The sequence below is a fragment of the Bufo bufo genome, chromosome 7 (assembly GCF_905171765.1).
Source record: "Bufo bufo chromosome 7, aBufBuf1.1, whole genome shotgun sequence".
Classification (NCBI taxonomy): Eukaryota; Metazoa; Chordata; class Amphibia; order Anura; family Bufonidae; genus Bufo; species Bufo bufo.
Genome location: NC_053395.1, coordinates 30,135,046 through 30,162,484, shown reverse-complemented (window position 1 = coordinate 30,162,484; position 27,439 = coordinate 30,135,046). Strand labels below are relative to the sequence as shown.

Genomic DNA, 27,439 nt, shown 5'->3' with positions numbered 1-27,439 from the left:
CACACTGGACATGTCATCAATGATAAGAAATCATAAGAAATAGTGGCAAGTGACTGGCTCTAAAGTCATTTCCGAATGGGGTCTTCTGCTGGATCCTTGGGGCCCATTATTGTGTCCGAGCCTTGCTTTACTGGTGGTCCACTGGTGGGCAGGTCTGACCCTGCTCAAAGGGTTTGTCAGTTCTTTTTCCACTAAACTGGAACGAATGGAAAAGAGAATCCCCTTAACCTGGAATGAAGGCCAAAGCAACCCAAGAATCATGGTCCCAATCATGGACCATTAAAGGGCATCTGTCACCACATACCATGTTAAACGGTCAGCAGCTGTCCTTCCGCGCTTGTAAGCAGAGCCCCATGATGTCTCTGGCATCTCCATATGTTTTGCAAGTTCCCCAAATAAATACTTTTGATAATATACAAATTTCCCCTATTTGCATCAAGGTGGTGCCGTTACATCTTGTTGCACCCAGAAGCTCTTCTCGCTTTCTTCTATGCCACGCCCCACCATTGTGATGGACAGGACAGGCAGTCCCTGGTCTTGCATATGTATTTATTTAGGGAGTGTGGTCTGGGGCCTGTATTTATTCAGGCGGTTTGGTCTGGGGTCTGTATTTGTTTAGGAGCTCTGGTCTGGCATCTGTATTTATTTAGGGGGACTGGGGTCTGTATTTGTTTAGGGGCTCTGGTTTGGCATCTGTATTTATTCAGGGGGTTTGTTCTGGGGTCTGTATTTATTTAAGGGCTCTGGTCTGGCATCTGTATTTATTGGGGGGGGGGTCTGACTGGGGTCTGTATTTGTTTAGTACTCTGGTCTGGCATCTGTATTTATTCAGGGAGTGTGGTCTGGGGCCTGTATTTATTTAGGCGGTTTGGTCTGGGGTCTGTATTTATTTAGGGGGTCTGTTCTGGGGTCTGTATTTGTTTGGGGGCTCTGGTCTGGAGCCTGTATTTATTCAGGGAGTCTGTTCTGGGGTCTGTATTTGTTTAGGGGCTCAGGTTTGGCATCTGTTTTTATTTAGGGAGTCTGGTCTGGAGCCTGTATTATTCAGGGAGTCTGGTCTGGAGCCTGTATTTATTCAGGGGGTTTGGTCTGGAGTCTGTATTTGTTTACAACTTTAGCCTAGCATCTGTATTTGTTTAGGGGGTCTGGTCTGGGGTCTGTATTTGGTTTGAGGTCTGGTCTGGGGTCTGATGAAGAGGATTATATGCAATACTTGTGAATAATATGCCATTGTCCATGGTTGTGGTATATGTAATAGGTACACAATGAACTTTGCTCAGAATTAATAAACCTTATGGTGAACACTTCCACCAGAGTCAATGGTATAGCTAAGGGGATGTAGAAATAGCAGTTGAACTTCGGCCCTGGTGCCTGATGTGGACCATAGGCCCCTCTGTATCATAAGACACTAGAATCATAAATGGTACATGGCAGGTGAGGGCTGTTATAGAATTTGCATTGGATCCCAGGAGCTCCTGGTTACACCTTTGGCCAGAGGTGTATAAATCAACGTGTTATTGTATAACCTCAGCAGATCCCAGCTAAGCTTTCTGCTTTAATGTCTTAAAATCCATTATGGAAATTAAATATGTTACCTGAAAGGGATCCAGAAGTAGCTGCCCATAAAGCAGGGGCTTATCTCTTCTCTGCTCCTGTATCCAGAGCAAATGGCCAGAATATATCAATGTTCTCACTGTTCACATCTCAGCAAACAAAATCTCATGTGTCCACTTCTAGCTTTACTACGCCGCATGCAGAATTCATTTTCATTTGTTCTGATATCAATACCTTAAAAATCCCTATGATCAAGTATGATAAGAATACAGGGATGGATTGAGGTCTGTGAGAAAAATCTGTGAAAAACCTAGTTTGGACCCCATTAATAGAATATAATAAATAACATTCAGAAAAATTATAGTGTCCCAGTAACGCTGTGTCCAAATAAAAAAGTATACAGTAATCTAATAATATTGCCATACAATACCCTAATGATATCAACATACAGTACAATAATGATAGTGCCATATTGTACCCTTATAATAGCACCACACAGTAGCCAAATAAGTGACATACCATAACCATACCCTAATAGTAATGAAATATAGTGCCTTAACAATATCACCATATAGTACACTAATAATATAACCATACAGTACCCTAATAATATCAACATACAGTACAATAATGATAGTGCCATACAATACCCTTTTAATAGCACCATACAATACCCTAATAACAGTCACATACCCTAACAATAGTCAAATATAGTACTCTAATATTAGCATACATTGCCCTAATAATAGTTCCATACGGTACCCCAATAATAGAGTCATATGGTACCATAATAATAGCACTATACAGTACTCTAATAATATCACCATACATTAATGTACTAATGTAGTGCCCTGGAGCAGGGACACTCTGAAGTCTAGACATTTGTGGACATTTGCCTATATCCCCTATGCAAAGTTAAAACATCTTACTTTGTTTTCTCTTGAAAGGGTTAACTTATACTGTTTATATAAGTTTGTAATTATACCATACTAGTGACTGACTTGGACTGCTGATGTCCTTATTTATCAGAACTGTGATTTGCATTTTAAATGTATGTTGTGATATATATCCTGTTCATTATCACTGTATTTACATGGCTCTGTGGAAAGAGTTAATGAATACTGAGAGACTGTTAGGACTTTGATTGAGAAGCTGGTAATTTTCCACAGCTCAATAGGGTTTAAAGAAGACCATGTTTTGGAGGGGAAAAACCCAGACTTGTTTACCACCAAAAGCAGACAGCCTGACCTTTTAGGCTACTTTCACACTAGCATTTTTACTGGATCCGGCAGGGTTCAGCAAAAACGCTTCCGATAATGATAATACAACCATCTGCATTCGTTATGAACGGATCCGGTTATATTATCTTTAACATTGCCAAGACGGATCCGTCATGAACTCCACTGAAAGTCAATTGGGGACGGGTCTGTTTTCTATTGTGGCAGATTGTGGCAGAGAAAACAGATCCGTCCCCATTGGCTTGCATTGGGGGTCATGACGGATCCGTCTTGCTCCGCATCCCAGGACGGAAAGCAAACTACAACATGTTGCGGTTTGCTCTCCGGTATGGGAATGCAACTAAATGGAATGGAATGCATTTTGGAGCATTTGCCTATATCCAAATGTAAGTCTATACCAGACGGGAGCATTTGCCTATATGTAATGTAAGTCTATACCAGACGGGAGTTGAAACAGTGTATTTGTTTGTGCTTAGTTTCTCCACTCCACCTCTCCCACTAGAAGGTTCTAGTTCAACTAGAAACTGTATATAAGGAAAGCAGTCAGAGCCCCTAGTGTGCTGCAGTTAGGGACCAGTGCTTGGATGAGAAGACTACTGAGTGACCAGAAGAAGATGCTGAGATGGGGATACGCTGCCACAGCCCCTGCATCACCAGCCTTGGACCAGGGTACCAGCCTTCCGAGAGAGAAAGGGACAGCTAGCTCAGGCCTTTCCTCAGCATCAAACCCTTCTTCTGGCAGGGAGGAGACTGGAGAAGCCAGACCTATGCCTCACCTGTATTGTTTTGAACCTGAATTCCTCCAGTAAAGAAGCAGACCCTGACTCTCTGGACTTAATTCCCATTGGGGTGCACCACGCCTTACCATCCCTTCTGGAGAGCAGCAACACGTGGTGACACCTCGACGGTATCTGGAGGACCGAGCGTAGCATTTGGACCACCCCAAACCCGGCCACTGCACTAACAGAACCATACAGCACCCTAATAATAGTCATATAGTGCCCTAATGATAGCACCACACAGTACACTAATAAGAGAACCATACAGTACCCAATTATAGCCCCATATATTGCTGTAATAATAGAACCATAGAGTGCCATATATTACTCTAATAATAGCTCCATAAATTACCCTAATAATAGTCTATGGTGTCAAAATAACAATGCCATACTGACCAAATGGTAGTATCTAATAATAACACAATGTCCCAAAAATAGTATTACACAGTGCCCATTAATGACATACAATGTTGAATCAGCAGTCATGGTAGGGGGACAGGATGACGGTGCGCCTTAGACAATAGAGGTTCAGGGCAATTTGTTTTTCTTTACTGCTTTCCTATAAGAATATAGAGATATGCAAAATAACCGTGGAGCCCCAGTTATGGGTCTTCAACACAGTGAAAGCCAGATATCCCTCAAAGGAAGAAAAACCGAGCAAAGGGGTGTCCCCATTACAGAGATCACCAAATCCACCATATTAAGTGGCCCCTATGTCAAGATCCCGCTCTTTTACAAGCTTTAAGGATGTGACGGGGAAAACCTAAGCCAGTTATCCATCCACAGACAGCTGTTTCAGGGTGTTGCCCCTCATCATTGTGGAGTAGGATTCTGGCTAACCGGGAGCAATGCCTTGGAGACTACTCAAACAAAACAATAGCTGATTTTAGGGAGACCAGCTACAGAAAACACTGTGGAGCCTCATTTAAGAGTCTCGACACAGAGCGGGATCTTGACATAGGGGCCATTTAATATGGTGGATTTGGTGATCTCTGTAATGGGGACACCCCTTTGCTCGGTTTTCCTTCCTTTGAGGGATATCTGGCTTTCACTGTGTTGCAGACCCATAACTGGGGCTCCACAGTTATTTTGCATATCACTGCTTCCCAGGGAGCTTTGCACTTTGGATTGCTGTGTCGAGACTGTTGAATGAGGCTCCACAGTGTTTTCTGTAGCTGGTCTCCCTAAGATCAGCTATTGTTTTGTATAAGAATATAGAAGAAGTTATAAGAAAACATGTGATAACTGGTTCCAGCCGCTACTGTTTATATTCATTTTGCACTGTATCACTTGTGTTTATGGTTCATACTTTGTGATGTATTTTTTGTTGTTGATGCATTTATGTCACATTAACTTCATGTTTCTGTTTCTACCAACACTTTCATGTTGATGATAGTTTGTGACATGTCCCAACTTACCAAGGTTGTCTAAGGTCTATTTTTTTTTTTCTGTAGAAACGGCGCCACTCTTGTCCATAGGTTCTCTCTGGTATTACAACTGAGCACTATTGAGGTAAATGTGACTAAGCTGCAGTACCAGACGAAACCCACATACAAGAGTGGCACTGTTTCTTTTATAAAATAAATTAAAAAAACAAGACTCATTTTTTAAAACTTTTTAAATTCTTTTGGGGAACTTTTGTATATTATGTAATCTCATTAACAATTTCCCAATTGTACTATTGTTATATGAGCCACCCCTCCCTTATCAAGGCAGTCAAATTCTTAATGGCTGCTTTCCCAGGAATTGAAAATAAGTGATAAGGCAGGTGATCATGTTGTAGGGGAAGCATCCACAAAAGAATATGATTTCTTCGTCCTTCCCCATACCCAGATCTCTGTTGTTTTTAAAGGGAGTTATTTGGTTAATAGGCATACAGTATATTAGGGTATTACTGTGAGGGCAGTTCCCTAATATGTAAGTTAACATTAGCTTTAAAGTGGGAAAAACAATAATGTTACTCCACTTTCTGAATTTGGGTACAAAAGGTGAAACTTGTGGTTGTGTGTTGTTAAGGCTGTGTTCACACTGTGCGGTTTTAGTGTTTTTTTCCCAAGCCTTTTTCTAATTTTTCCCCCAAACCATGACTGAATCTTAAAGTGAGAAGAAGTTTAAAAAAAAAAAATCATTTTTTATGATAAAATTACAGTTTTGACCTCTAGAAAAAAGAAACTCTCGCAAACATTGATCTCTGTGAACACAGCCTAAACCTACAACATGAATGAAACAAGAAAATGTAAAGGTTATTAAGATATTAGCGTACTTTATCGTTTGCTGGGATCATCCACCTGATTGGATGTAGATAAAAAGCGTCCGGTACTCTGGTGATGGCTTTAATCACTTTATTTCACTTTAAAGGGTTCAGTCTAATGATAACGTGTTCAAAAACGTGTTTACAGATCACAGGGAAATCTCTCTGAGATAAAATGACTTCACGTGTCCTGTTACAGCTACACATAATATTCAGTAACGATCCGACTGCTTTACTTATCTTTTATGGATCTCACAGCAGTAGTTACATCATGTTGGCTTTCTCAGTCACATCTAGAGCTGCAATCAAACTTCTGCTGGTTGCTGACGCTTGGATTTCGTCAGTAGTCTGTGACAAGACGAATTCTTAGCGTCTTTTTGTGCATTCAGGAAAACTGAGGAACAGGAGCGGACTGGGAACTTAAAGTGGCCCAGGAAAAAATACTAAAAGTGGCCCTGTTTTGTAGTTGGGTCCAAATTGATGGAAGGCAGGGCCAGCAATACCATATTGTGGCACATTATACAACCCCAACCGAGCCAAATACCACAGTCCATCACAAAATACTGCCTGCAGCACAAAATACAGCCCCAGAAACTTCCAGTGGCCGGCTGGGAGGACGGTACAGGCAGCCCCTCGGACATTGGCCCACCAGGAGATTTCCGTGTAAGGTCTATGTCCAATCCACCACTGCTGAGGAACCTTTGTCTACTATTAAGACTAAGAGCTAACAGCAGAAATCAGAAAGCAGCTCTGGATTTGATTTCTATATAATGTAACTTCAGATCTATGCAAGACTTTTGCAAGAAGAGGAAGTCTTATCAGTCCTAAATATATCTTTACCCACCCTCAGTTCTCCACCTATCCTGTATTAAATCTGAGGCACATGGAAGTACAGAATGGACCCTTTGGGATCTGTATTACTTGACTATGTATATAAGCCCTACATATAATATATAGTAGATGCCAAGGAAGGGACTACTAAAGATCAGTGGGTCCAACTGACCCATTATGGCATATTCACCTAAATCACTGTTAGGTGGGACCCTGACCTTCAAGTTTCTGTGACCAATGTCCACCAATCAATCATCAGTGGGCGATTTTATCAAGTTCAGTTCCCATTGAGTCTATGTGAGCTACGAAAGGGCTGAGCTTTGAATTAGCAAACGGGGGTCAGAGGACCTACATTCCTACAACAGATGATGGTGGATGTGCTAGAAATGGTTGAGATGGCAAGACATAGAACGAGACCACCAGACCCATCTCCAGTAGTCCCCATCCTTGACGCCACATTTAGATCATGTTCTCAGAATGGTACCAGTAAAACGTGACCTAAAAGTTTTTTAGTATATAATCCCATTTGTTTCCAGGACTGAAGATGGTTCTTGACATTGACCAGGAAGAATACATTCCATTTCTCCAGACCACCGCCGCTGTCAGACTTATTCTCCACCAGCAGAGAAGTTTCCCGTTCCTGAAGGACCTGGGGATTTATGCCATGCCTGGGACAGAGACCTCCATAGCTGTTCAAGTGGTACGTTTATGGGAAAATACACAGAACAATGTTATCTGATTGGATGCCAGCCAGCTTCTTGGTTTGGTTAAAACTGGGTGAATCCAACCTAAGGCGGCCTCATAATGTTTTTTTTTCCTTCAAACCTGTTTATGGCTTTTATTATAACAATGTTCTTAACTTGTAAGTGGATGTTATCTTAGTTGTTGACTTTTAAATTCTCAGCCTCCCAGGGAGTTGAGGTGGAGAAGGGAGGGTTTTACTGGAAGATTTAGATCTCTTGCGTGAATTTATTTTCAGCAACTGAAGGAAGCTTGTGAAATATCACCAAAGACCGGCCAAACCTTCAGTATAATAAAGTTACGCCTCTTTATTAGTGTCTGTCACGTGGCCTTAGAGGGGTCATCACGCCCTTTAATGATGTGGGGCTGAGGCACAGAAGTATGCTGCATTGACTATCTGTCTTGACATTACACAATCATTCCTTGATTTCTTAAGCGTTCAATGAGGAATCAGCAAAATCCTCATGAGCAACTTGGTTTTGTTGTATCTCTCCACCAAACTATCTCATTAAAAGTAGGGAGATATCTAATACTGTAAAGTCCCCTGGTAAACTAGTAGTGCTTTATCAAATCCCTGGTGGTCTAGTGTCTTACAAAAAAATCTTACAGCAATTCTTCAGTGGTTTATAAAAGTCCTAAAAGGTAAGTTCCAGTGTTTCTGTAATATTTTTGGTGGATTCAATGGTTTCGAAGATCCCAGATAATGAAATGGCTCAAATAATCCCTGGTAAGCTAGTGTTTAATTAAAATCACAGGTGATCTAGTGACTTGTAACAGTTCAAATGCTCTAGTCAGTGCTTTATAAAACTCCTGGTATTCTACTGTTTTAGAAAGATGCCTGATGGTGTAATGTTTATTTTATTTTTTTTATCCATGGTAATCCAATGATTCATGTAGTCCTTGGAGACATGGTGGTTTAATAAAATCTCAGATGGTCTAGTATCTAAAAAAACTTCTAATGTTCAAGTAGTTTATGAAACCACACGTATTGTACAGTTTTATAAATTCCCTGATGGCTTTTTAGATCCCTAGTAATTCAGTGGCTCCTATAGTCCCTGGTGTCCTAGTGGTTTATAAAATCCCTTAAGGGCCATTGCCTCATAAAATGTTCAAGTGCTTCATACAGCCAGAAGGGTTAATTATTGCCAAGGGGTTGATGCAATGTTATTGAGTTAAATGTTGTGATTTGGTATGTTTATGTACTCAATAGCAACGTATAAGGCAACCAAATGGTTAAGAAATTGGCACACTGTTTAGTTTACCAGGGTAATGGACCTGGTCCGTCCCCTGGCTAGGTAGAAGAAGTTAATATGAAACTTATTGCTTGCTAATAGATAAATAGATAGATAAATAGATAGATAGATAGATAGATAGATAGATAGATAGATAGATAGATAGATAGATAGATAGAAAGGACTACACATTTTTTCACCATTTGCCCTGGTCTTTTTCTTTTTTATTTATTCCTTGGTGTTTGGATACATCTTAACTGCTGGCACTCCGTCCTCTCTGCTACTGATAGTGCTGCACTGATCTTCGCTGTGATAGATAGATATTCAGATAGATAGATACCGTATCTTTCATCCTATAAGACGCATCGGCCCATAAGACGCACCAAGGTTTTAGAGGAGGACAATAACAAAAAAATATTTTTCATTAGACCTCAGCTCACAGCCCTAATCAGACTGCCTCAGATCAGACTGCCAATGTTAGACCTCAGCTCAGACCCCAATGTGAATGACCCCCAATCAGACCTCGGATAACAGCCCTAATATAAATACGACTCCCATTTAGACCTGAGATGAGATCCCCCATGCCTCAGCCTCATTTAATCAGCTCCCCAGCCTTTTAATCTGCCCCCATGCCTCCGATTATCAGCCCCCAGCCTTTGAATCAGCCCCCATGTCTCAGATAATCGGCCCCCAGCCTTTTAATCAGCCCCCATGCCTCAGATTATCAGCCCCAGCCTTTTAATCTCCTCACAGCCGGCCAGTGGACGTTTTTGGGGATGTATTCTGTGCTGCTGGCAGTATTTTGTGATGGACTGTGGTATTTGGCTCTGTTGGGGTGGTATAATGTGCCACAATATGGTATTGCTGGTCCTGCCTTTTATCAGTTTGGACCCAACTACAAAAACAGGGCCACTTTTAATATTTTTTCCAGGGCCACTTTAATTTCCCAGTCCGTCTCCTGGTACAGAGCCTTCACTGCTTCCCGTCCTCCTGTACTAATGAGCAATTCCATAATGGAATCGCTCATTAGTATTAACCCCATAAGACGCACTGACATTTTCCCCCCACTTTGTGGGGGAAAAATTGCGTCTTATGGAGCGAAAAATACGGTAGACAGATCGATAGATAGTTCAGGCAGTCTATAGGTGCTCAAGATTTATCATCTAGGATCATCCATTGTGATAAATCTGGTACATCTGTCCAGCCTAAATTTGAACTGTCTAAATCTTAGACAGTACAAGTAAATCTGCCCCGGTGTATCCGTATACCAGCACTCACATATTCTCTCTGTCTACACTCTTCTTTCAGGACCAGACGGAGCACTTAGAGGCTCCATACTCCTCATGCACAATGGATGGCTCTGATATTCCAGTGCCAAATCTCTATGAAAAGTATAACAGTTCCTACTCAATCCAGGTAATGCCAGAAGTTGTAAAATAAATGCATAGAAGACATTTAGTTTTAACTGAGAGAATGAAGGTGACAGGTCAGGTTTACTGCACAGGGAACGCTGTAATAACAAAACCCATAAAACTGTGGCGGGATTACATTTTTTCTTCCATATCAACCTCTTTTGGATCTTTTTTCCCGCTTCCCACTACATTGTATGTAATATTAAATGATGTCATTAGAACGTGCAACTTGCCCTGCAAAAGACAAGCCCTCATAAGGCTATGTGAACGAAAAGAAAAAAAAAAAGTTATGGTTCCGGAAAGGCAGTGAGTGAAAAACGAAGACACAAAAATGGAAAATCACCTACTTTTCTAAGGCTTAAAGTCTCTGCTATAAACTGTAGAGAAATGTAAATCTGAGTCATGCAGTAAATGAGACGTCAAATGTCTGTTTTTTCTCTACAGCTGCAGTACCAGATGCAGCCTGTAGATAAGAGTGGCGCTGCCTCTGGGAAAATAACACAGATCCCTTTTTTCTACTCTCATACAACCCCGTTAAAGGGGGTTTTCCCACAAACAATTTTCAAACCAGCACCTGGATCTGAATACTTTTGTAATTGGATGTAATTAAAAATTTTGTATAGCCACTGAGTTATTCAATAAAATGTATCTGTATATCGCCACCTGCTGTTTGTTCTTTTTCTTATTTCTTTGTCCTGCTCACTGAGAAGGCCGCACATGCTCAGTTTTATCCTTCAACTGCCTCCTGAGCTGTGATAGGACAGAGCATGGACACGCCCCATTAGCTGCAGCAGAAAAGACACTCCCCTTGAGCGGTCAGCTTGATATAAGTGGCATAGCAATGAATGGGGAGATCTCTGGATCCATGTGAGGTACAGGGCTGGTTCTAGTTTTGTTAGAAAGAGATCGGCATGTACTATATGATGTCTGATTCTAATTTTTTTAATTAGTCATGAGATAACCCCTTTAAGAGTATTTACATTTTTAATACCAACGGAGTACCTTTTAGTCATAAAATGATCCATGTAGATAAAATTAGACATATCGTGTTATACAATCGGGTGCCCTTAAGAGCGATGGTATAGTGTTACTTGAGGAACACATAAATGGTTTAGTGTTCAGGGCACCTGGCATTCATGCCTGATTGGTGTTCAGCAAAAATCATTAGCATGAAATAGGACTGGGCACACAGAGGCTCGGGCGGCCCAAATTCTTGTTGAATTTTCTGCCTGGTATTACATGTGCCTTGAGCAAATATCATATAATCTTCGGGATTACAATGGATTTTACTTACATATATTCAATATAGCTGACGCCAGAATCGGCCGAAATTCCAAGGAACAGCTGTCTGTTAATAAAAGTGCGGGCGATCTGCCCATCATTGCTCCGATTGCTCTGCTAGATTTATTTGAAGCTGGCAGCTTAGGAGGCGTGCACTTAGTGGCAGTCAAAGGATGGAAATGGAGTAGGTGCTTTCACTCAGTGAGCAGGACAGATAAATTAGAAAAAGAGCAAACAGCAGGTGGCGCTATACCGATAGAGTTCAGTGAATAAATATAGACTGTGTATCCATAGCATCCTGTCGGTCTTAATTAACTACCTATAGAAATCAATGGAACCTTAAAAATACGCAACTCCCATTTTCATTTTAGTATTCATGTCTGTATCGTTCATTAGTATTCATGTCTGCAAAGAGGGCGGGTCTACCAGGAAGAGGTTGTGATGTCACTTCCATCTAACATCTCACACTGTAAAGTTCCTTCTCCTGCTGTGAATAGAGATGGGGGGGGGGTGCTGGAAAAATCTACAGATCAACCAAACATGACTCTTAGGGCTCATGCACACGACTGCATGTATTATGTATTTTGCAGTCCGCAAAAAATACGGATGACGTTTGTGTGACATTTATATTGCATCCAGAACCATTGTAACAATGCCTGTCCTTGTCCGTGGAAAAAAAGAATAGGATGTGTTCTTTTTTGCAGAACGGCCATGGGGACATACAGGACATTTCCATTTTTTTCTGGAGCCATTGAAGTGAATTGTTCCGCATACTGGCCGCACAAAAAAAAATGGAATGGACACGGGAAAAAAATGCGTTCTTATGCATGAGCCCTTATATAGGTGTCATTTTATATAGAGTCTTGCCTGATAAGAAAATTAAACAAAAGTTTATAGAAATACACACTTCTTCTCCTCTCCAGTCTTGCCTGCGTTCGTGTTTCCAGGAAGGGATGGTGGGACAGTGTAACTGCGCTCACTACTTGTTTCCACTTCCGGATGGGGCCCATTACTGCAACAACAAGGAAGATCCGGACTGGGGTATGTACAACGCACTAAAGGGTCATTAAGGTTATTATTATTTTCCATTTGCACCTGCCTTCAGCCTCCACTCTGGAGCACCCCAGGGGTGTAACTAGAGGGAGTGTCGGGGCATATGCCCCCGGTGCTACTGAGATGCGTAAGGCTACTTTCACACATGCGTCAAAGAAATCCGTCAGGCTTTTCTCTGCCAAAACTCCAGATCCAGCATTGCCGGATAGTGCGACATGCCCACCGGAAGCCATTGACTATAATGGGATGCGGTGGGGATTCGGTTGCCCCTCAGCATATCCAATTTAGGCTGGTTTCACACGTCTCAAAGAAATTTGTCAGACTGTTCAGGCAGAGAATAGCCTACTGGAGTTCTCTGGATACGGCATAGCTGATTAAAAGGCCAGGACAAAAATTGCCACAAGTTTTTGGCTGGCCGAATCCCAGCATATAAGCCGGGGAGTGGCCAGATCCCTGCCACATCTCATTATAGTCAAATTTCTTTGACACGTGTGAAACTAAAATAATTCATTACACCTCAGGTCAGACCACCAATCAGACCCCCAAGGTAATCAGACCTCAGCTGACAGCCCCAATAAGATCCCCAATGTTAATAAGACCCCAATAAGACCTCAGATCACACCTCAGTTCAGACCCCAATATTAATGACCCCAATCAGACCTCAGATTAGAGCCCCATGCCTCATAGCAGCCCCCAGTAGCCTCATAGCAGCCCCCAGTAGCTTCTCCATCAGCCCCCAGTGCCTCTCCATCAGCCCCCAGTGCCTCTCACCAGCCCCTAGTGCCTCTCACCAGCCCCCAGTTCCTCTCCATCAGCCCCCAGTGCCTCTCCATCAGCCCCCAGTGCCTCTCCATCAGCCCCCAGTGCCTCTCCATCAGCTCCCAGTGCCTCTCACCAGCCCCCAGTGCCTCTCCATCAGCCCCCAGTGCCTCTCCATCAGCCCTCAGTGCCTCTCACCAGACCCCAGTACCATCTCCATCAGCCCCCAGTCGCCCTCCCCGGTATTAAAATGATTGGTGGGCAGTGCACCCTCCCCCCCCTTCGGTATTAAAATCATTGGTGGGCAGTGCACCCTCCCCTCCCCTCGGTATTAAAAACATTGGTGGGCAGTGCACCCTCCCTCGGTGATAAAATCATTGGTGGGCAGTGCACCCTCCCCCCCCCCCCCTCGGTATTAAAATCATTGGTAGGCAGTGCACCCCCCCCCCCCCCCCCTCGGTATTAAAATCATTGGTGGGCAGTGTGCCCTCCCTCTCCCCCCCCTCCCCAGTATTAAAATCATTAGTGGGCAGTGCGCCCTCTAAACTAAAACAATTAATTACCAAATTAAAAACAAAAGAAGGAAGGTATATGGAGGAAGATGAAGAACTACCTGACTGCCTCAATGAATACTTCTGTTCAGTTTTTACAAAGGAAAATGAAGGAAAAGGGCCTCAGTTAGGAAAGAAGACTAATTAATCTTTTGATGCATGTGTCTTTACAGAGGAAGAGGTTCTAAGTCAGCTGTCTAAAATTAATACAAATTAGTCACAGGGGCCTGATGGGATACACCCAAAGCTATTAAAAGAGCTTAGCGGTGAACTAGCAAAACCATTAACAGATTTATTTAACCAATCACTGGCAACAGGATTCGTCCCAGAAGATTGGAAATGAGCAAATGTTGTGCCCATTCACAAGAAAGGTAGTAGGGAGGAATCGGGCAACTATAGGCCAGTAAGCCTGACATCAATAGTGGGGAAATTAATGTAAACCATACTTAAGGAGAGGATTGTGGAACATCTAAAATCCCATGGATTGAAAGATGAAAAACAGCATGGGTTTACTTCAGGGAGATCATGTCAAACTAATCTTATTGATTTTTTTGATTGGGTGACTAAAATAATAGATGGCGGAGGTGCAGTTAGACATCGCTTATCTGGACTTTAGTAAGGCTTTCGATACTGTCCCACACAGAAGGCTTATCAATAAATTGCAGTCTTTGTGCGTGGACTCCCATATTGTTGTATGGATTAGGCAGTGGCTGAGGGACAGACAACAGAGGGTTGTAGTCAATGGAGTATATTCAGACCATGGTCTTGTTACCAGTGGGGTACCTCAGGGATCTGTTCTGGGACCCATATTGTTTAATATCTTTATCAGCAAAATTGCAGAAGGCCTCGATGGTAAGGTGTGTCCTTTTGCTGATGACACAAAGATTTGTAACAGGGTTGATATTCCTGGAGGGATACACCAAATGGAAAAGGATTTAGGAAAACTAGAGGAATGGTCAAAAATCTGGCAACTAAAATGTAACGTGCATGTTGGTACTTGCATCCCTGGATCCGATGAAAGCTGTAATGGCACCGGACGGGGTTAAAAGCAGAGTGTGCTTGGCTTGCACGCTGACCTGCATTCCCTAGACTTTGTGTGGCTGTCATGGCCCATAAGCAGGTAGGAAATAGTGTTAGGGACCACTCAAATGAGGCGACCTTGACGTGGTGAGTGGCTTATTACGCTTTGGCCAAAATGTACACCAATGCCTCATCCAGCATAGAGGCAGGGCAGAATGCTGGAACGCAGAGTGCGATCACATTTGCATTTTCCGTTTGTATATGTATTTCGCCATAGTGATGTGCACCTACATACAGGTTGTGCTGACCCAATCCCCCACATTTTAACTAAAATGTAATGTTGATAAGTGCAAGATAATGAACCTGGGGCGTAAAAACCCAAGAGCAGAATATACAATCAGTGATACAGTCCTAACCTCAGTATCTGAGGAAAGGGATTTAGGGGTCATTGTTTCAGAAGACTTAAAGGTAGGCAGACAATGTCATAGAGCAGCAGGAAATGCTAGCAGAATGCTTGGGTGTATAGGGAGAGGCATTACCAGTAGAAAGAGGGAGGTGCTCATGCCGCTCTACAGAACACTAGTGAGACCTCATTTGGAGTATTGTGCGCAGTACTGGAGACCATATCTCCAGAAGGATATTGATACTTTGGAGAGAGTTCAGAGAAGAGCTACTAAACTGGTACATGGATTGCAGGATAAAACTTACCAGGAAAGATTAAAGGACCTTAACATGTATAGCTTGGAAGAAAGACGAGATAGAGGGGATATGATAGAAACCTTTAAATACATAAAGGGAATCAACAAGGTAAAAGAAGAGAGAATATTGAAAAGAAGAAAAATTGCTACAAGAGGACATAGTTTTAAATTAGAGGGGCAAAGGTTTAAAAGTAATATCAGGAAGTATTACTTTACTGAGAGAGTAGTGGATGCATGGAATAGCCTTCCTGCAGAAGTGGTAGCTGCAAATACAGTGAAGGAGTTTAAGCATGCATGGGATAGGCATAAGGCCATCCTTCATATAAGATAGGGCCAGGGGCTATCCATAGTATTCAGTATATTGGGCAGACTAGATGGGCCAAATGGTTCTTATCTGCCGACACATTCTATGTTTCTATAGCTACGCCAGTGCAGTGATCAGCCATAACCTTGAAACCATAAAAATTGAAGAACATTGATTATCTTGTGACAATGGCGCCTGTGAAGGGGTGGGATAGGGTAGGCACCAAGGGAACAGTGAGTTCTTGAAGTTGATATGAGGGAAGCAGGATAAATGGGCTACGCAAAGTGACAAAGGCCAAGTTGTGATGGCTGGAGGACTGGGTCAGATCATCTCAAAAACAGTAGGTCTTGTGGGGTGTTCCAGGTATACAGTGATTTGTACCTACCAAAAATGGTCCACAGAAGGACAACTGGTAACAGGGTCATGGGCACCCAAGGCTCCCTGATGCACATGGGAAGCAAAGGCTAGACCGTCTGCTCTGATCCCACAGAAGAGCAACTGTAAAGCCAAAAAGTTCCTTGCAGCTTGTTGTGTATCTGGTTGTGCAGCTCCAGATCACTCAAATGGCCAGTTTTAATCCCTGTCCACATGCTGAAAGTGCTCACAGTGGATATGAGAACTGGAACGTGGTGCAACAGTGGAAGGTGGTCTGGTTTGATGAATGACGTTTTACACCAGGTGGCTTTGACTGATCAGTGTGTACTACTGGTGTTTCCCAAAGGGTACTCAGGCCCCAGAGCCCAGGTCCAGCTGATACCTCGGCATCCTCTATAGCTATACCCCTGATAACAGCACATATGCACATTAATTCAAGTCTCTGTTTGCAGTGTCCTGTTATTACAAGATGAAAGACTCTGTGATGGAGAGAGAAAAGTGTATTAATCTTTGTCAGCAGCCATGCAAGTAAGTAATGATCCGCTTTCATGTTCTATCATCACAAGTGTAGATACAATGGTTGGAACATTATTTTTAGGTTATGGAGCTTCAAATCCCCTGTATCTTTTAATTAAGGCTACTTTCACACTGGCGTTTTGGCTTTCCGTTTGTGAGATCCGTTCAGGGCTCTCACACGCGGTCCAAAACGGATCCGTTTGCATTCTAATGTATTCTGCTCAGAATGCATCAGTTTTTGCCTCCGTTCCGTCTCCATTCCGCTCTGGAGGCTGCTTGCAGCATTTTGGTGTTCGTCTGATGAAACTGAGCCAAACGGATCCGTCCTGACACACAATGTAAGTCAATGGGGACGGATCCGTTTTCTATGACACAATCTGGCACAATAGAAAACGGATCCGTCCCCCACTGACTTTCAATAGTGTTCAAGACGGATCCGTCTTGGCTATGTTACAGATAATACAAACGGATCCATTCTGAACGGATGCAGGCGGTCGTATTATCTGAACGGATCCGTCCATGGCAAACGCGAGTGTGAAAGTAGTCTAAGTTATACAATACTGGGTATCAGAAGCCACCACTAGGGGGAGCTTCCTGCATACAGGCATATACAGCTTGCATTTGACACAATGAGGGAGATTTATCATCTCCCTAAAACATTTTTATTATGTAAAAAAGTTGCCATGTATGTGACTTTTTAACTGCCACTGTGACAAAATCTTGAGCCAATGGGCTCAGCTTATTTATCTTCACTTACGCCAATTTTCTGGCATAAATTAAGACAAATTTACGGCAGCTCCAAGCGGCCATAGATTACAGTTTAGGTGTACCGATTGCTAATAAATGTGCCAAATTTATAACAAGGCCTCGCCATAACTTAGGTACATGCTCTAGCAGCACAGGGAAAATCATGACTGGCGCAGCACATGCCAGTCGTGATAAATCTCCCTTAAAACCATATGCTGTGATCCCCTGCACTCCCCCTAGTGGTGGCTGTAGGTAGCCAGAACTTTACCATTTGCCAGTCGTGATATGGAAAGCCATTTGTTTAGACCAGCTATATAGACTGATGTTTTACTCCATTATTACAGTGACAGTAACTATAAAATGACCATCTCCATGGCTGAATGGCCCTCCGCTGCAGCAGAGGTATGTACACCCATGTAAAACCCAACCCTCTGGGGGACCTGCATGCCCTAGGTATGAATGGATTGACCCAATTTCTGCTAAAATATGAATATTATGTGCAGTGTCTATAAAGTGTCCACCAGTGGCGACTCTAGGATCAATATATAGGGGGGGCACAGAAGATACACAGTCAAAAATGGGGGGGCACTAATAATTTTCACTAGCTAATCATACTACTGAAAAATACTAAATAAGTATATATAACCAGTGCTTGAAGTGGGCCGGAACGCGGCGGTACTCAGTACCGCCACTTCCAAAAATTGCCCTGGAGAGTACCAGCACCTCTCCGTGCGCCCAGTACGTGGGTTTCCGGTACCGGAGCGCAGCGGAGAGCTGGCAGTATCTCCTCCCTAATGTCGTTGGCTGGGCAGCTAGTGGAGGGGGGCGGGTCGTTGCAGAGTACGGCTCAGGCTGGCGCAGGCAGGGAGTTGACCTCACGTTAGGTGACGTCAACTCCTTCCCGCGCGCCTGTGACTGAGGAGCGATCAGTGCGGCGACCAGTGACTGGTCCTCCTTGGAGTCAGGAGTCGGACGGTGCAGCAAAGAACATCGACTTTGCTTTGGAATCCAACTTCTGAAGAGTACTGGTGAGTGACAGGCACCCCCCCTCCCCCCACACACATTAGTTCCTCTCTGTACCAGTACCCCCCCCCCCCCCCCCTGGCAGGGGGGTACTGGTACAGAGAGGAATTAATGTGTGTGATGAGGGGGGGGGGGGTCTGATGTGCAGGGGGGTACTGGTACAGAGAGGAACGAATGTGCGGTGGTGGGGGGGTACTGGTACATAGAGGAACTAATATATATGTGTCTGATGGGTGGGTCTGATGTGTAGGGGGCCCCTGCACATCAGACCCCCCCATCACACACATATATATTAGTTCCTCTATGTACCAGTACCCCCCCCCCCCACCCCCCCACATTCGTTCCTCTCTGTACCAGTACCCCCCTGCACATCAGACCCCCCCCCCCCCCCCTCATCACACACATTAGTTCCTCTCTTTACCAGTACCCCCCCCCCCCCCACCACCACCACACATTAGTGCCTCTCTGTACCAGTACCCCTCTGCACATCAGACCCCCCATCACACACATATATATTAGTTCCTCTATGTACCAGTACCCCCCCCCCCCCCCACCACCGCACATTCGTTCCTCTCTGAACCAGTACCCCCCTGCACATCAGACCCCCCCATCATCACACACACACACACATTAATTCCTCTCTGTACCAGTACCCCCCTGGCAGGGGGGTACTGGTACAGAGAGGAATTAATGTGTGTGTGTGTGATGAGTGGGGGGGGGGTCTGATGTGCAGGGGGGTACTGGTACAGAGAGGAACGAATGTGCGGTGGTGGGGGGGGTACTGTACTGGTACATAGAGGAACTAATATATATGTGTGTGATGGGGGGGTCTGATGTGCAGGGGGGGGGAGCACCGGCGCCTAATAGAGTACCGGCACCTCTTTTGGCCCACTTAAAGCACTGTATATAACAAAATACTCTGTACAAGCTGTAACACATAAGAAAGGATGTTACACGTCTAGATCCATCTGCTCGCTTACATCTATATTCGCTTCATGGAAAACTATGGAAACAATATAGTCCAGGTTTCTACACAAATTGCAGATGCTGAGGCTAACAGCCCGGCGAATGTCTGCTGCCCCATAACAACCAGTTGCCGGTCCAGCCAAACCGAGGGACGGACTGAAACGTCCCAGTCCCCATGGCTAGTTAATCCCATTACATATAATCTAGTAGACTGTCTGAAGTACTGGTGGGGTCTTCTCTAAAGATGGTTCTGCGCCCTTGTGAGTCCCTGGTAATAGTCTTTGACGTTTGACCGCACGGGGCAGTAAATGATTTGTTGTCATTGGGGCCCTCAGATCTGTTACACACACTGGTGCTGTGGCTGACTGGCACCTGTAGCAGGCTATGCCATCCTGCAGTGTGCCACCAGGACTCCTGATACCCATACCCTGCGAGAAACAGGAGACAGCCTACCCCCTAGTCCTCTGCTGCTCCCTATTTGCAGTGCTCTCGCCTGTTACTATCGCACACACTGCACACTTACTTATGTCACATGTTACCCCTGTATAATGCACCCTGATACCCCTTGGTTATATTATATAACTAAGGGGTATCAGGGTACATTATACAAGGGTAATATAACTGAGGAGGACTATCATGGGACATTACACAGGGGCAATGTAAGCTATATTACCACCATATAATGCCTGATAGGCCTCCTGAGTTATATTACCCCTGTATAATAATGTACCCTGATACCCCTTAGTTATATGACCCCGCCAGGATCATATAACTAAGGGGTATCCGGGTACATAATTATACAAGGGTAATATAACTCAGGCATTATACGGTGGTAATATAAGTTATATTACCCCCTGTATAATGTACCCTGATACCCCTTGGTTATATTACCCCCTGTATAATGTACCCTGATACCCCTCAGTTATATAACTGAGGGGTATCAGGGGACATTATGGGTAATATTATAACTAAGGGGTATCAGGGTACATTATACAAGGGTAATATAACTGAGGAGGACTCAGTTCTATCAGGGGACATTATACAGGGGTCCTCAGTTATATTACCCCTGTATAATGTACCCTGATACCCCTAAGTTATAGGGGTATCAGGGTTGAGGGGGGGCTGGGCGCAAGCAGGCAGGCCATGAGGCGAGGTAGTGGTGGTACATACTTTTTTAAAAACTTTTTATTCTTACTTTTCTTAGCTTGCCTAGGGGCCGGCCAGGGCAGGGCCAGGCAGAGTTCTTGGGAGAGTGCCTCGCCCCCTGGTGCATGCGCAGCAGTGCCAGTGCAGTGCTGCCACACACAGTCCTCCTCTCCTGTCCGAAGCTGGGGCCTGGGCACAGACAGGATCACTAGCAGTAGCAGAGCTGCAGAAGCAAGCGTTCGCTCAGGCGGGCAGGCACGCAGCTTTACGTGGTGACGTCAACTCTGCGGCTGCCGCACTCCCAGGCTGCGCCCGCCCTGCACGCTCTGCCTCCGCTGGGTCCGAACGCCGCCCCCACCCCCATCTGTCATGTGTATGTTGTCTGTTGTTGTGAATCAGTAGTGCGGGCGCAGCAGCGAATCAGCAGGGTGGGCACCCGGGGGGGGGGGGGGGGAAGGAATGAACCCCTTGCCCCCCTGTAGTGACGCCACTAGTGTCCACTTGTAAAGTTATTGACAAATCAATACTCAGTCTTCCTAATCCCAACTTTTTGTAAAATGTGATGGGAAACCAACCGTACATGTGCCCTATACCATTATTTCAGGCTTGACTGCTCCATACAGGTATTTGTTGAATAAGTTTCCTGCTTATTTTCCTCACTGATACCCTCATTAAAGAGAGTGCTGTCAGCAGTTTTGACGATGCTAAACTGCTGACTGCACTAGGTAGGAGCTGGTGAGAGTAGTACAAACATACCTTTTGTGGAGCTTTTGTCTTCAGGAGTAGTGTGAATATGACATTTTATTCTGCCAAATTCTGCTCCTACAAGTGAGGCAGAATTTCACTGTGAAGTGTTCTGCATTGAGCTGCTTCACATGAGACTACTACAGCTGTCAGATCAGAGAGGAGGGACTGTGAAGCAGGTCAATGCAGAGAGCACTTCATAGTGAAGCACTGCCTTCTGGGCACTTGCGGAAGACCAACCTGGCAGACTGATGCCTCATTCACACATACGTGGATTTTCACGGACCACGTATGTGTGAATGAAGCCTAAAACTTCATATTCTCACTACTCCTGATGAGAAAAGTCCCACAAATTTATGTTTTATCTTCTCTCCCCAACCCCTACCTAGTGCTGTCAGCCGTTTAGCGTGATGAAAAGTGCTGACTGACACCCATTACATTTACCTGGACCAAATATTCATGTTAACCCCCATTAAACTGGTCGACAGTTCCCTGTTGAACCATCAATGGAAAACATGGTCTAAGGGTACTTTCACACTAGCGGCAGGGGACTCCGGCTGGCTGTTGCGGCGGGTGAACAGCCTGTCGGATCTGTCCTGCCGTTAGTTCACGTGTGCCCCCAGACTGCCGCTTCGTCCCTATTGACTATAATGGGGGCGGAAATCCGGTGGCAGCACGGCAGCGCACGCCAAGAGGCAGCCGGACTAAAAGTACTGCATACAGAACTTTTAGTACGGCTGCCTCTCGGCGTGCGCTACTGTCAGAACTCCGCCCCCGACCCCCATTATAGTCAATGGGGACGGAGTGGCAGTCCAGGGGCACACGTGAACTAGCGGCAGGACGAATCCAAAAGGCTGTTCACCCGCTGGAACAGCCTGCCAGAGTCCCCTGCCGCTAGTGTGAAACTAGCCTTAAAAATTTCCTCTGAACGTGGACACCCAAGAGTATCTATGTTTGCCTAGCGGTGGAGCATAGCTTGTATATTTGGTGTTCTCTAAATTATTGTGTCATGCTCCACCCTCACAGACCCGGGAGTGTTCCTTTACTTTACAAAAATTTGTACGCACTGCAAAACCTTAAAGAAGCCATTGTTCTGGACTTTCCAGTATTCCACTTGTATGATAGTATTTTATTTGTATATTCTATCAGGACTGGATTTTTCATGTTCTTTCTTATGAAAAAGAAAGCAGCGAGAAGATAATTGTGAACAGGTGGGTTGGTGTCTGCCATAATGTAACAGAGTTTTTGTTTATTGACTGCCCTTCTCAGCCTAAACCTTATTTACACTTGCCAAATAGTCCACACTAGGGTGAATTCATAGTGGACATAACTTATATCTGTGTGATCGTTGCAAATGACCTTTTGTTTTGGATGGGCAACCTGGTTATACTGAGGAGATAACTTACTGTGTTCCAAACATAATGCCATGAAGTGCTGGTAGACCCCAGGACTCATAAACCTTTAAGAATCCCCTGTCGGCTGAGATCCATCTGGAGTATTAAACGTCTTGCTACAGGTTCCATAAATTTGTAATGTCGATAGAAAAATGATTCTGCTCATGGATGTATGTTCCCTTCTCAATCCGGTCCAGTTGTTGGTATTCATAGGTTTCCAAGTCACCCATTGATTTCAAGAGAGGTAACCCCATGCTTACAGATCAGTCTTGTTTCCATTAATCTCGGGAGGCCCCATCTCATGGACTCCCACTATTGACAGTTTGCCCAGTACCCTGGGAAGATCTTTCATCATACCCATGTTGGAGATACAGTTCTTACTGTCACCAGTTGTTTCAGATCGTGCGTTGTCAGTGTTGACCTAAACCAGGGTTCAGCAACCTTTCGGCACTCCACCTGGGAGTTGTACTTTCAGAGCCGCTGGAGGGCTGAAGGTTGCTGATCCTTTACCTAAACTAAAATTTACAATTTTTTTCTTTTTTTGCCAGAAATGGTATCATCAGACTGAACATATACTTCCAGGAATACAATTACCGCAGTGTTTCAGATTCTGCAGCCACCGATGTAAGTGCACCTGGGGGAAGGGCTGGACCATAAGGTCATAAGTATGGGCTACCGGGTAAGAGAGGGCAGAGACGATGGTATTCCTGTGAAAGGAACACCTCAATTGGAGGTTGCTGGACTATTCCTTGGTGTCAAGACATACTGACTTTGTTGTACAATAGAAATGTGAGTTAGGGGCACCATTTTATTACCTGGTGATCACCTTGCAGATACCACAGTCCATATGAATGTATATCTTCACCCATTCGGTCTGAGCTATGACATTTTTACATGGAGTTGTCAAGCAGAACGTCCCTTGCAACCAACCTTTCTAAGTCTACAGTGGTCTTCAGCTTTAGGCTGAATGGTGCTGACAAGAGATGAAAGAAAGGCCAAAGAGGTTTGGTAGAGAAAGCGTATAAAAAAAAATAATGAAGCTGTCGCTCAATTATCTCACCCACATGCTGGAGGAAGATGCCTCTAGGCATACATTTCCCTGCGGAGTAAAACGCAACATTACATGGTGGTCATTCAAATGGACATAGGGTGTCTCCCAGAGCAGCTCTGACCTCTGGCACATGGAGGAGAGTCCTAGGCAGGAACCCTTTATATGATGTCCATATGGGCAAATGGACCTGGGTTCATCATCCTGTGACAACCCTTTAAGATGCCAATTATGTCAGGCAGATAAACCAGTGGAGGATATTAACCACTTAAGGTATTTTATGTTTCATAGGTGGTGTGGCTTCTGTCGAACTTGGGTGGACAGTTTGGATTCTGGATGGGAGGCTCAGTCCTATGCATCATTGAGTTTGGAGAAATCATTATAGACTGTCTTTGGATCACCATACTCAAGCTTCTCGCTTGGCACAGATTAAGAAAAGAGAAGAAACGACGCCCTGAGTACGCCGATCCACCGCCCACGGTGTCTGAGCTGGTGGAAGGATACATTAACCCAGACTTCCATCATGAAGATCTAGAGCCTATGCCTATACCAGGCACCCCACCTCCGAAGTATGACTCCCTTCGGCTGCGACAGATGAATGATGCAATTGAAGTCATATCTAGTGATGAAGAACAATAACTTTATTTTATTTTGTAATTACAATTAACACCCATTACTAATCAATCACCTTCACGAAATCTACTAGTACCAAAAATTCTTATTATATATTTTTGGGGAGAAATATAGTATTTTTAGAAAAAAATGAAGCTCCATTAGGGGTCATTTTTCAGTATTGATCTACCCAAGTGTTTAAAGTGATTTGAAATATATTTTCTTAGTCTTCTACAGGTCTGTATATAGTGTTACTTGACAAATCTCAGGAGCCAGGTTGCCAGTATTCCTAGCAATTTCCTTCTGCCACACAAATTTTTGGTCGCTTTCCATTGATGTCTGTTCTACTGAAACCAGGTTCTATAGTGTCTTAACTGGCTTTTGTAATTTGTCTACCCCAGTGTAAAGTACCCCCTGTCTATATGCTACATTAGGGCATATGAATGTTATACATGGGGTCCAACACTTAGGACCCCCTTTATAAACTAGATCAGAGTGCTGCTGAAGAAGTATGGCTCGCTCTCTAAAGGACTCTGTCTTGTCACCTGTTACACTGTTGGCCATATATCTGGATGTGCTTCATGGAAATCTACATTTCCCCAGGTGGGATACTACTGAGAAAGTGTATGGCCAACCTAAACTGCCCCAGAGACATCCAGGAGACGCACCAGCAATGACCTTCTGATCAATGAGGTTTCTGATGGCAATGGGGTTTCCTCGATGAGACAGTTTCTTTAAAGGGAACAGGTCACTTAGTTTTGGGCCACTAAACCACCAAAACACCATCATGGAGATGAAGTTTGGGGTCCCAAACCTGCCCATATCAAACCCATCTGTACCCACAAAGAAAAGTGAATGAACATCAAACTTACCAGGAGAAAAGTCCAGGACTCACTGTTCAGCGATGTGCGGTGTACCGTCAACCGGCTTCATCGGATGCTGCTGGCCAAGAGTCCTGGACTCTTCTCCCGTTTGCATTCACTATTTTTTGTGGGGACAGATGAGAACCTAAACAACCAACTGCACAATGGTGTGCTCACGGTTAAGCGATTCCCCTAAAGTAGGTGTGCACAAACTGCGGCCTGGGGTCCACATGTGGCCCCAGCTACCAGGAAGCACACATACATACCAGTGTCTCAGTAGTCCTGAAAAACATGGCAGTCGAATTTTGTCTGTTCCTGTATTCTCCTGATAGATGGGAATCCCGGAAGTGAAACCCTCACCTGTCAGACACTTATGGGATACACTGTTAATATGCCAGAATGTCTCTAATGGAACACCCCTCTTAGTTTTTTTGTGGCCCTTGTGAAATGTACAATCTGAGACTGAGAACAAAAAAAAAAGTTCTGCAGCCCTACCTTAAAGGGTTTGGTTGACAGGTATTGGTGATATCTACCACACTACTTTGTTTCTCCTAAATTTAAAGGGCATCTGTCAGCAGTTCTGTACCTATGACACCGGCTGACCTGTTACATGTGCGCTTGGCAGCTGATGACATCTGTGTTGGTCCCATGTTCATATCTGCCCGCATTGCTGAGAAAAATGATGTTTTAATATATGCAAATGAGCCTCTAGGAGCAACGGGGGCGTTACCATTACACCTAGAGGCTCCGCTCTCTCTGCAACTGCCTCTGCACTTTATTGGGCCAGACAGCGTAAACTTGATCATGCCTGGCCGTGTCAAAGTGCAGGGGATGTGGCAGTTGCAAAGAAAGCTGAACCTATAGGAGTAACAGCAACGCCCCCGTTGCTCCTAGAGGCTCATTTGCATGTATTAAAACATCCTTTTTCTCAGCAATGCGGGCACATATATGTACATGGGACCAACACAGATGCCTTCAGCTGCCAAGCGCACATGGAACAGGTCAGCCAGTGTCATAGGTACAAATCTGCTGGCACATGATTAGAAAAGCATGGCTGCTTTCCTCCAAAGTACCACACCTGTCCACAGGTTGTCTCAGGTACTACAGCTCAGCCCTACTGAAGCACTGGTTCTAATCCTGTACAATACCTTTAGGCAGGTGTCACAGGAGATGCATATACTGTTACCTTCAGTATACGGTATACAGAGCAGGAGATTCAGAATCTGACCGTGCAGAAATTCTGATAGTCCGGCTCTTGTTTCTGGCACAAAACTTAGAACCATCTAAAAGGTAAAAAGTAATAGAAGAAGACTCCTCAGAAATGGCCAATGATAAGACTCCTCCATAAGCGGTGATAGAAGCATATACTATATATTAATGAAGATTTTGTACTTTTAGGAGTACGTTTTATAGCCTTTATCTGTATGACTACTTGATTAGCCAGAATATGTGATCATCCAACGCTGGGTCCCATTCCTTGGTTGGCGTCCAGCTCTATTGGGGAACATTTCTAAAGTGAGGTCATTTTGACAAAAGGTTTTTTTTTTATATGTTTCATTGTCTTTGTAAATGTATTCTTTTCTATTTTCCGAATTCTAAATAAAAAAAAATTCTTGAAATCCAGCACGTGCTACGTTTCCTTTAATGCCGGATTAAAGGATTTTAACTCTACGAGTATAGGAGAAAAAATTTGAAACGGTCACAGTATTATGGCCACCTTCAAAATGCATGGAATTTTTTCCCATCGATTAAAAGGGATCTAATGGAATGAACAAACATGGCCACTTTCTTACAGGACACCACTCCAGGCTGTACGTGATATTGCAGTATTCAGCTGAATGGGCCCCAGCTGCAATACCAGGCACAGCCCATTGATGAGAGAGGCGCTGTTTTAGTAAGAAAGCAGACCACTTGTCCCATGACTCTAAAGATAAGACATACATACATGACGCTTGCTTGAGTGCAGTCTGTGTATCGAAAAGGGAAAACGAAAATTTTGAGAACCCCATGGACCACATCCCATGCTACCGGACAAAGCATTTTTCATAGACTGCAATCCTGACACCAGTTTAAAAGGGATTGTCCTGAATTAAAAAAAATAATAATAATAATTTTCCGGATTAGGGTATTCTGAGCTAATATGGGGGTGTCCCTTCTGGATCCCCAAGTTTCGGACAGATTATAACGTGGCTACAAACAGCAAGGACCAGTCATGGCTTTGATTAGGACTGTGTAATGCTTTATTTCCCCTGTGGTGGCGCTGCAAAAAAAAATTGAACACTTATTCGTCCAGGTTTCCAC

General features: G+C 44.1%; 1 protein-coding gene and 1 long non-coding RNA gene across 5 annotated transcripts in view; one reads left to right on the top strand and one right to left on the bottom strand.

Annotated features, from left to right (window-relative positions):
* SCNN1B (sodium channel epithelial 1 subunit beta) overlaps positions 1 to 26,778 on the top strand; it is a 54,617-nt gene extending 27,839 nt beyond the window's left edge. For all 4 annotated transcript variants that reach the window (XM_040439331.1, XM_040439330.1, XM_040439332.1 and 1 more), the window contains 8 exons: positions 7,190 to 7,353; positions 9,935 to 10,042; positions 12,243 to 12,360; positions 16,532 to 16,607; positions 17,687 to 17,744; positions 22,371 to 22,432; positions 23,164 to 23,239; positions 23,955 to 26,778. In XM_040439331.1, coding sequence (XP_040295265.1) covers positions 7,190 to 7,353; positions 9,935 to 10,042; positions 12,243 to 12,360; positions 16,532 to 16,607; positions 17,687 to 17,744; positions 22,371 to 22,432; positions 23,164 to 23,239; positions 23,955 to 24,302 — 1,010 coding nt within the window. In that variant the 3' untranslated portion in view covers positions 24,303 to 26,778. The remainder of the gene's footprint in view (positions 1 to 7,189; positions 7,354 to 9,934; positions 10,043 to 12,242; positions 12,361 to 16,531; positions 16,608 to 17,686; positions 17,745 to 22,370; positions 22,433 to 23,163; positions 23,240 to 23,954) is intronic.
* On the bottom strand, positions 7,777 to 22,361 carry LOC121007415. The gene is made up of 3 exons (XR_005780410.1): positions 21,957 to 22,361; positions 10,541 to 10,546; positions 7,777 to 7,787 (listed from the first exon to the last, which is right to left on the bottom strand). It is a non-coding gene; the product is annotated as an uncharacterized LOC121007415 (long non-coding RNA).
* Positions 26,779 to 27,439: the final 661 nt, after the last annotated feature.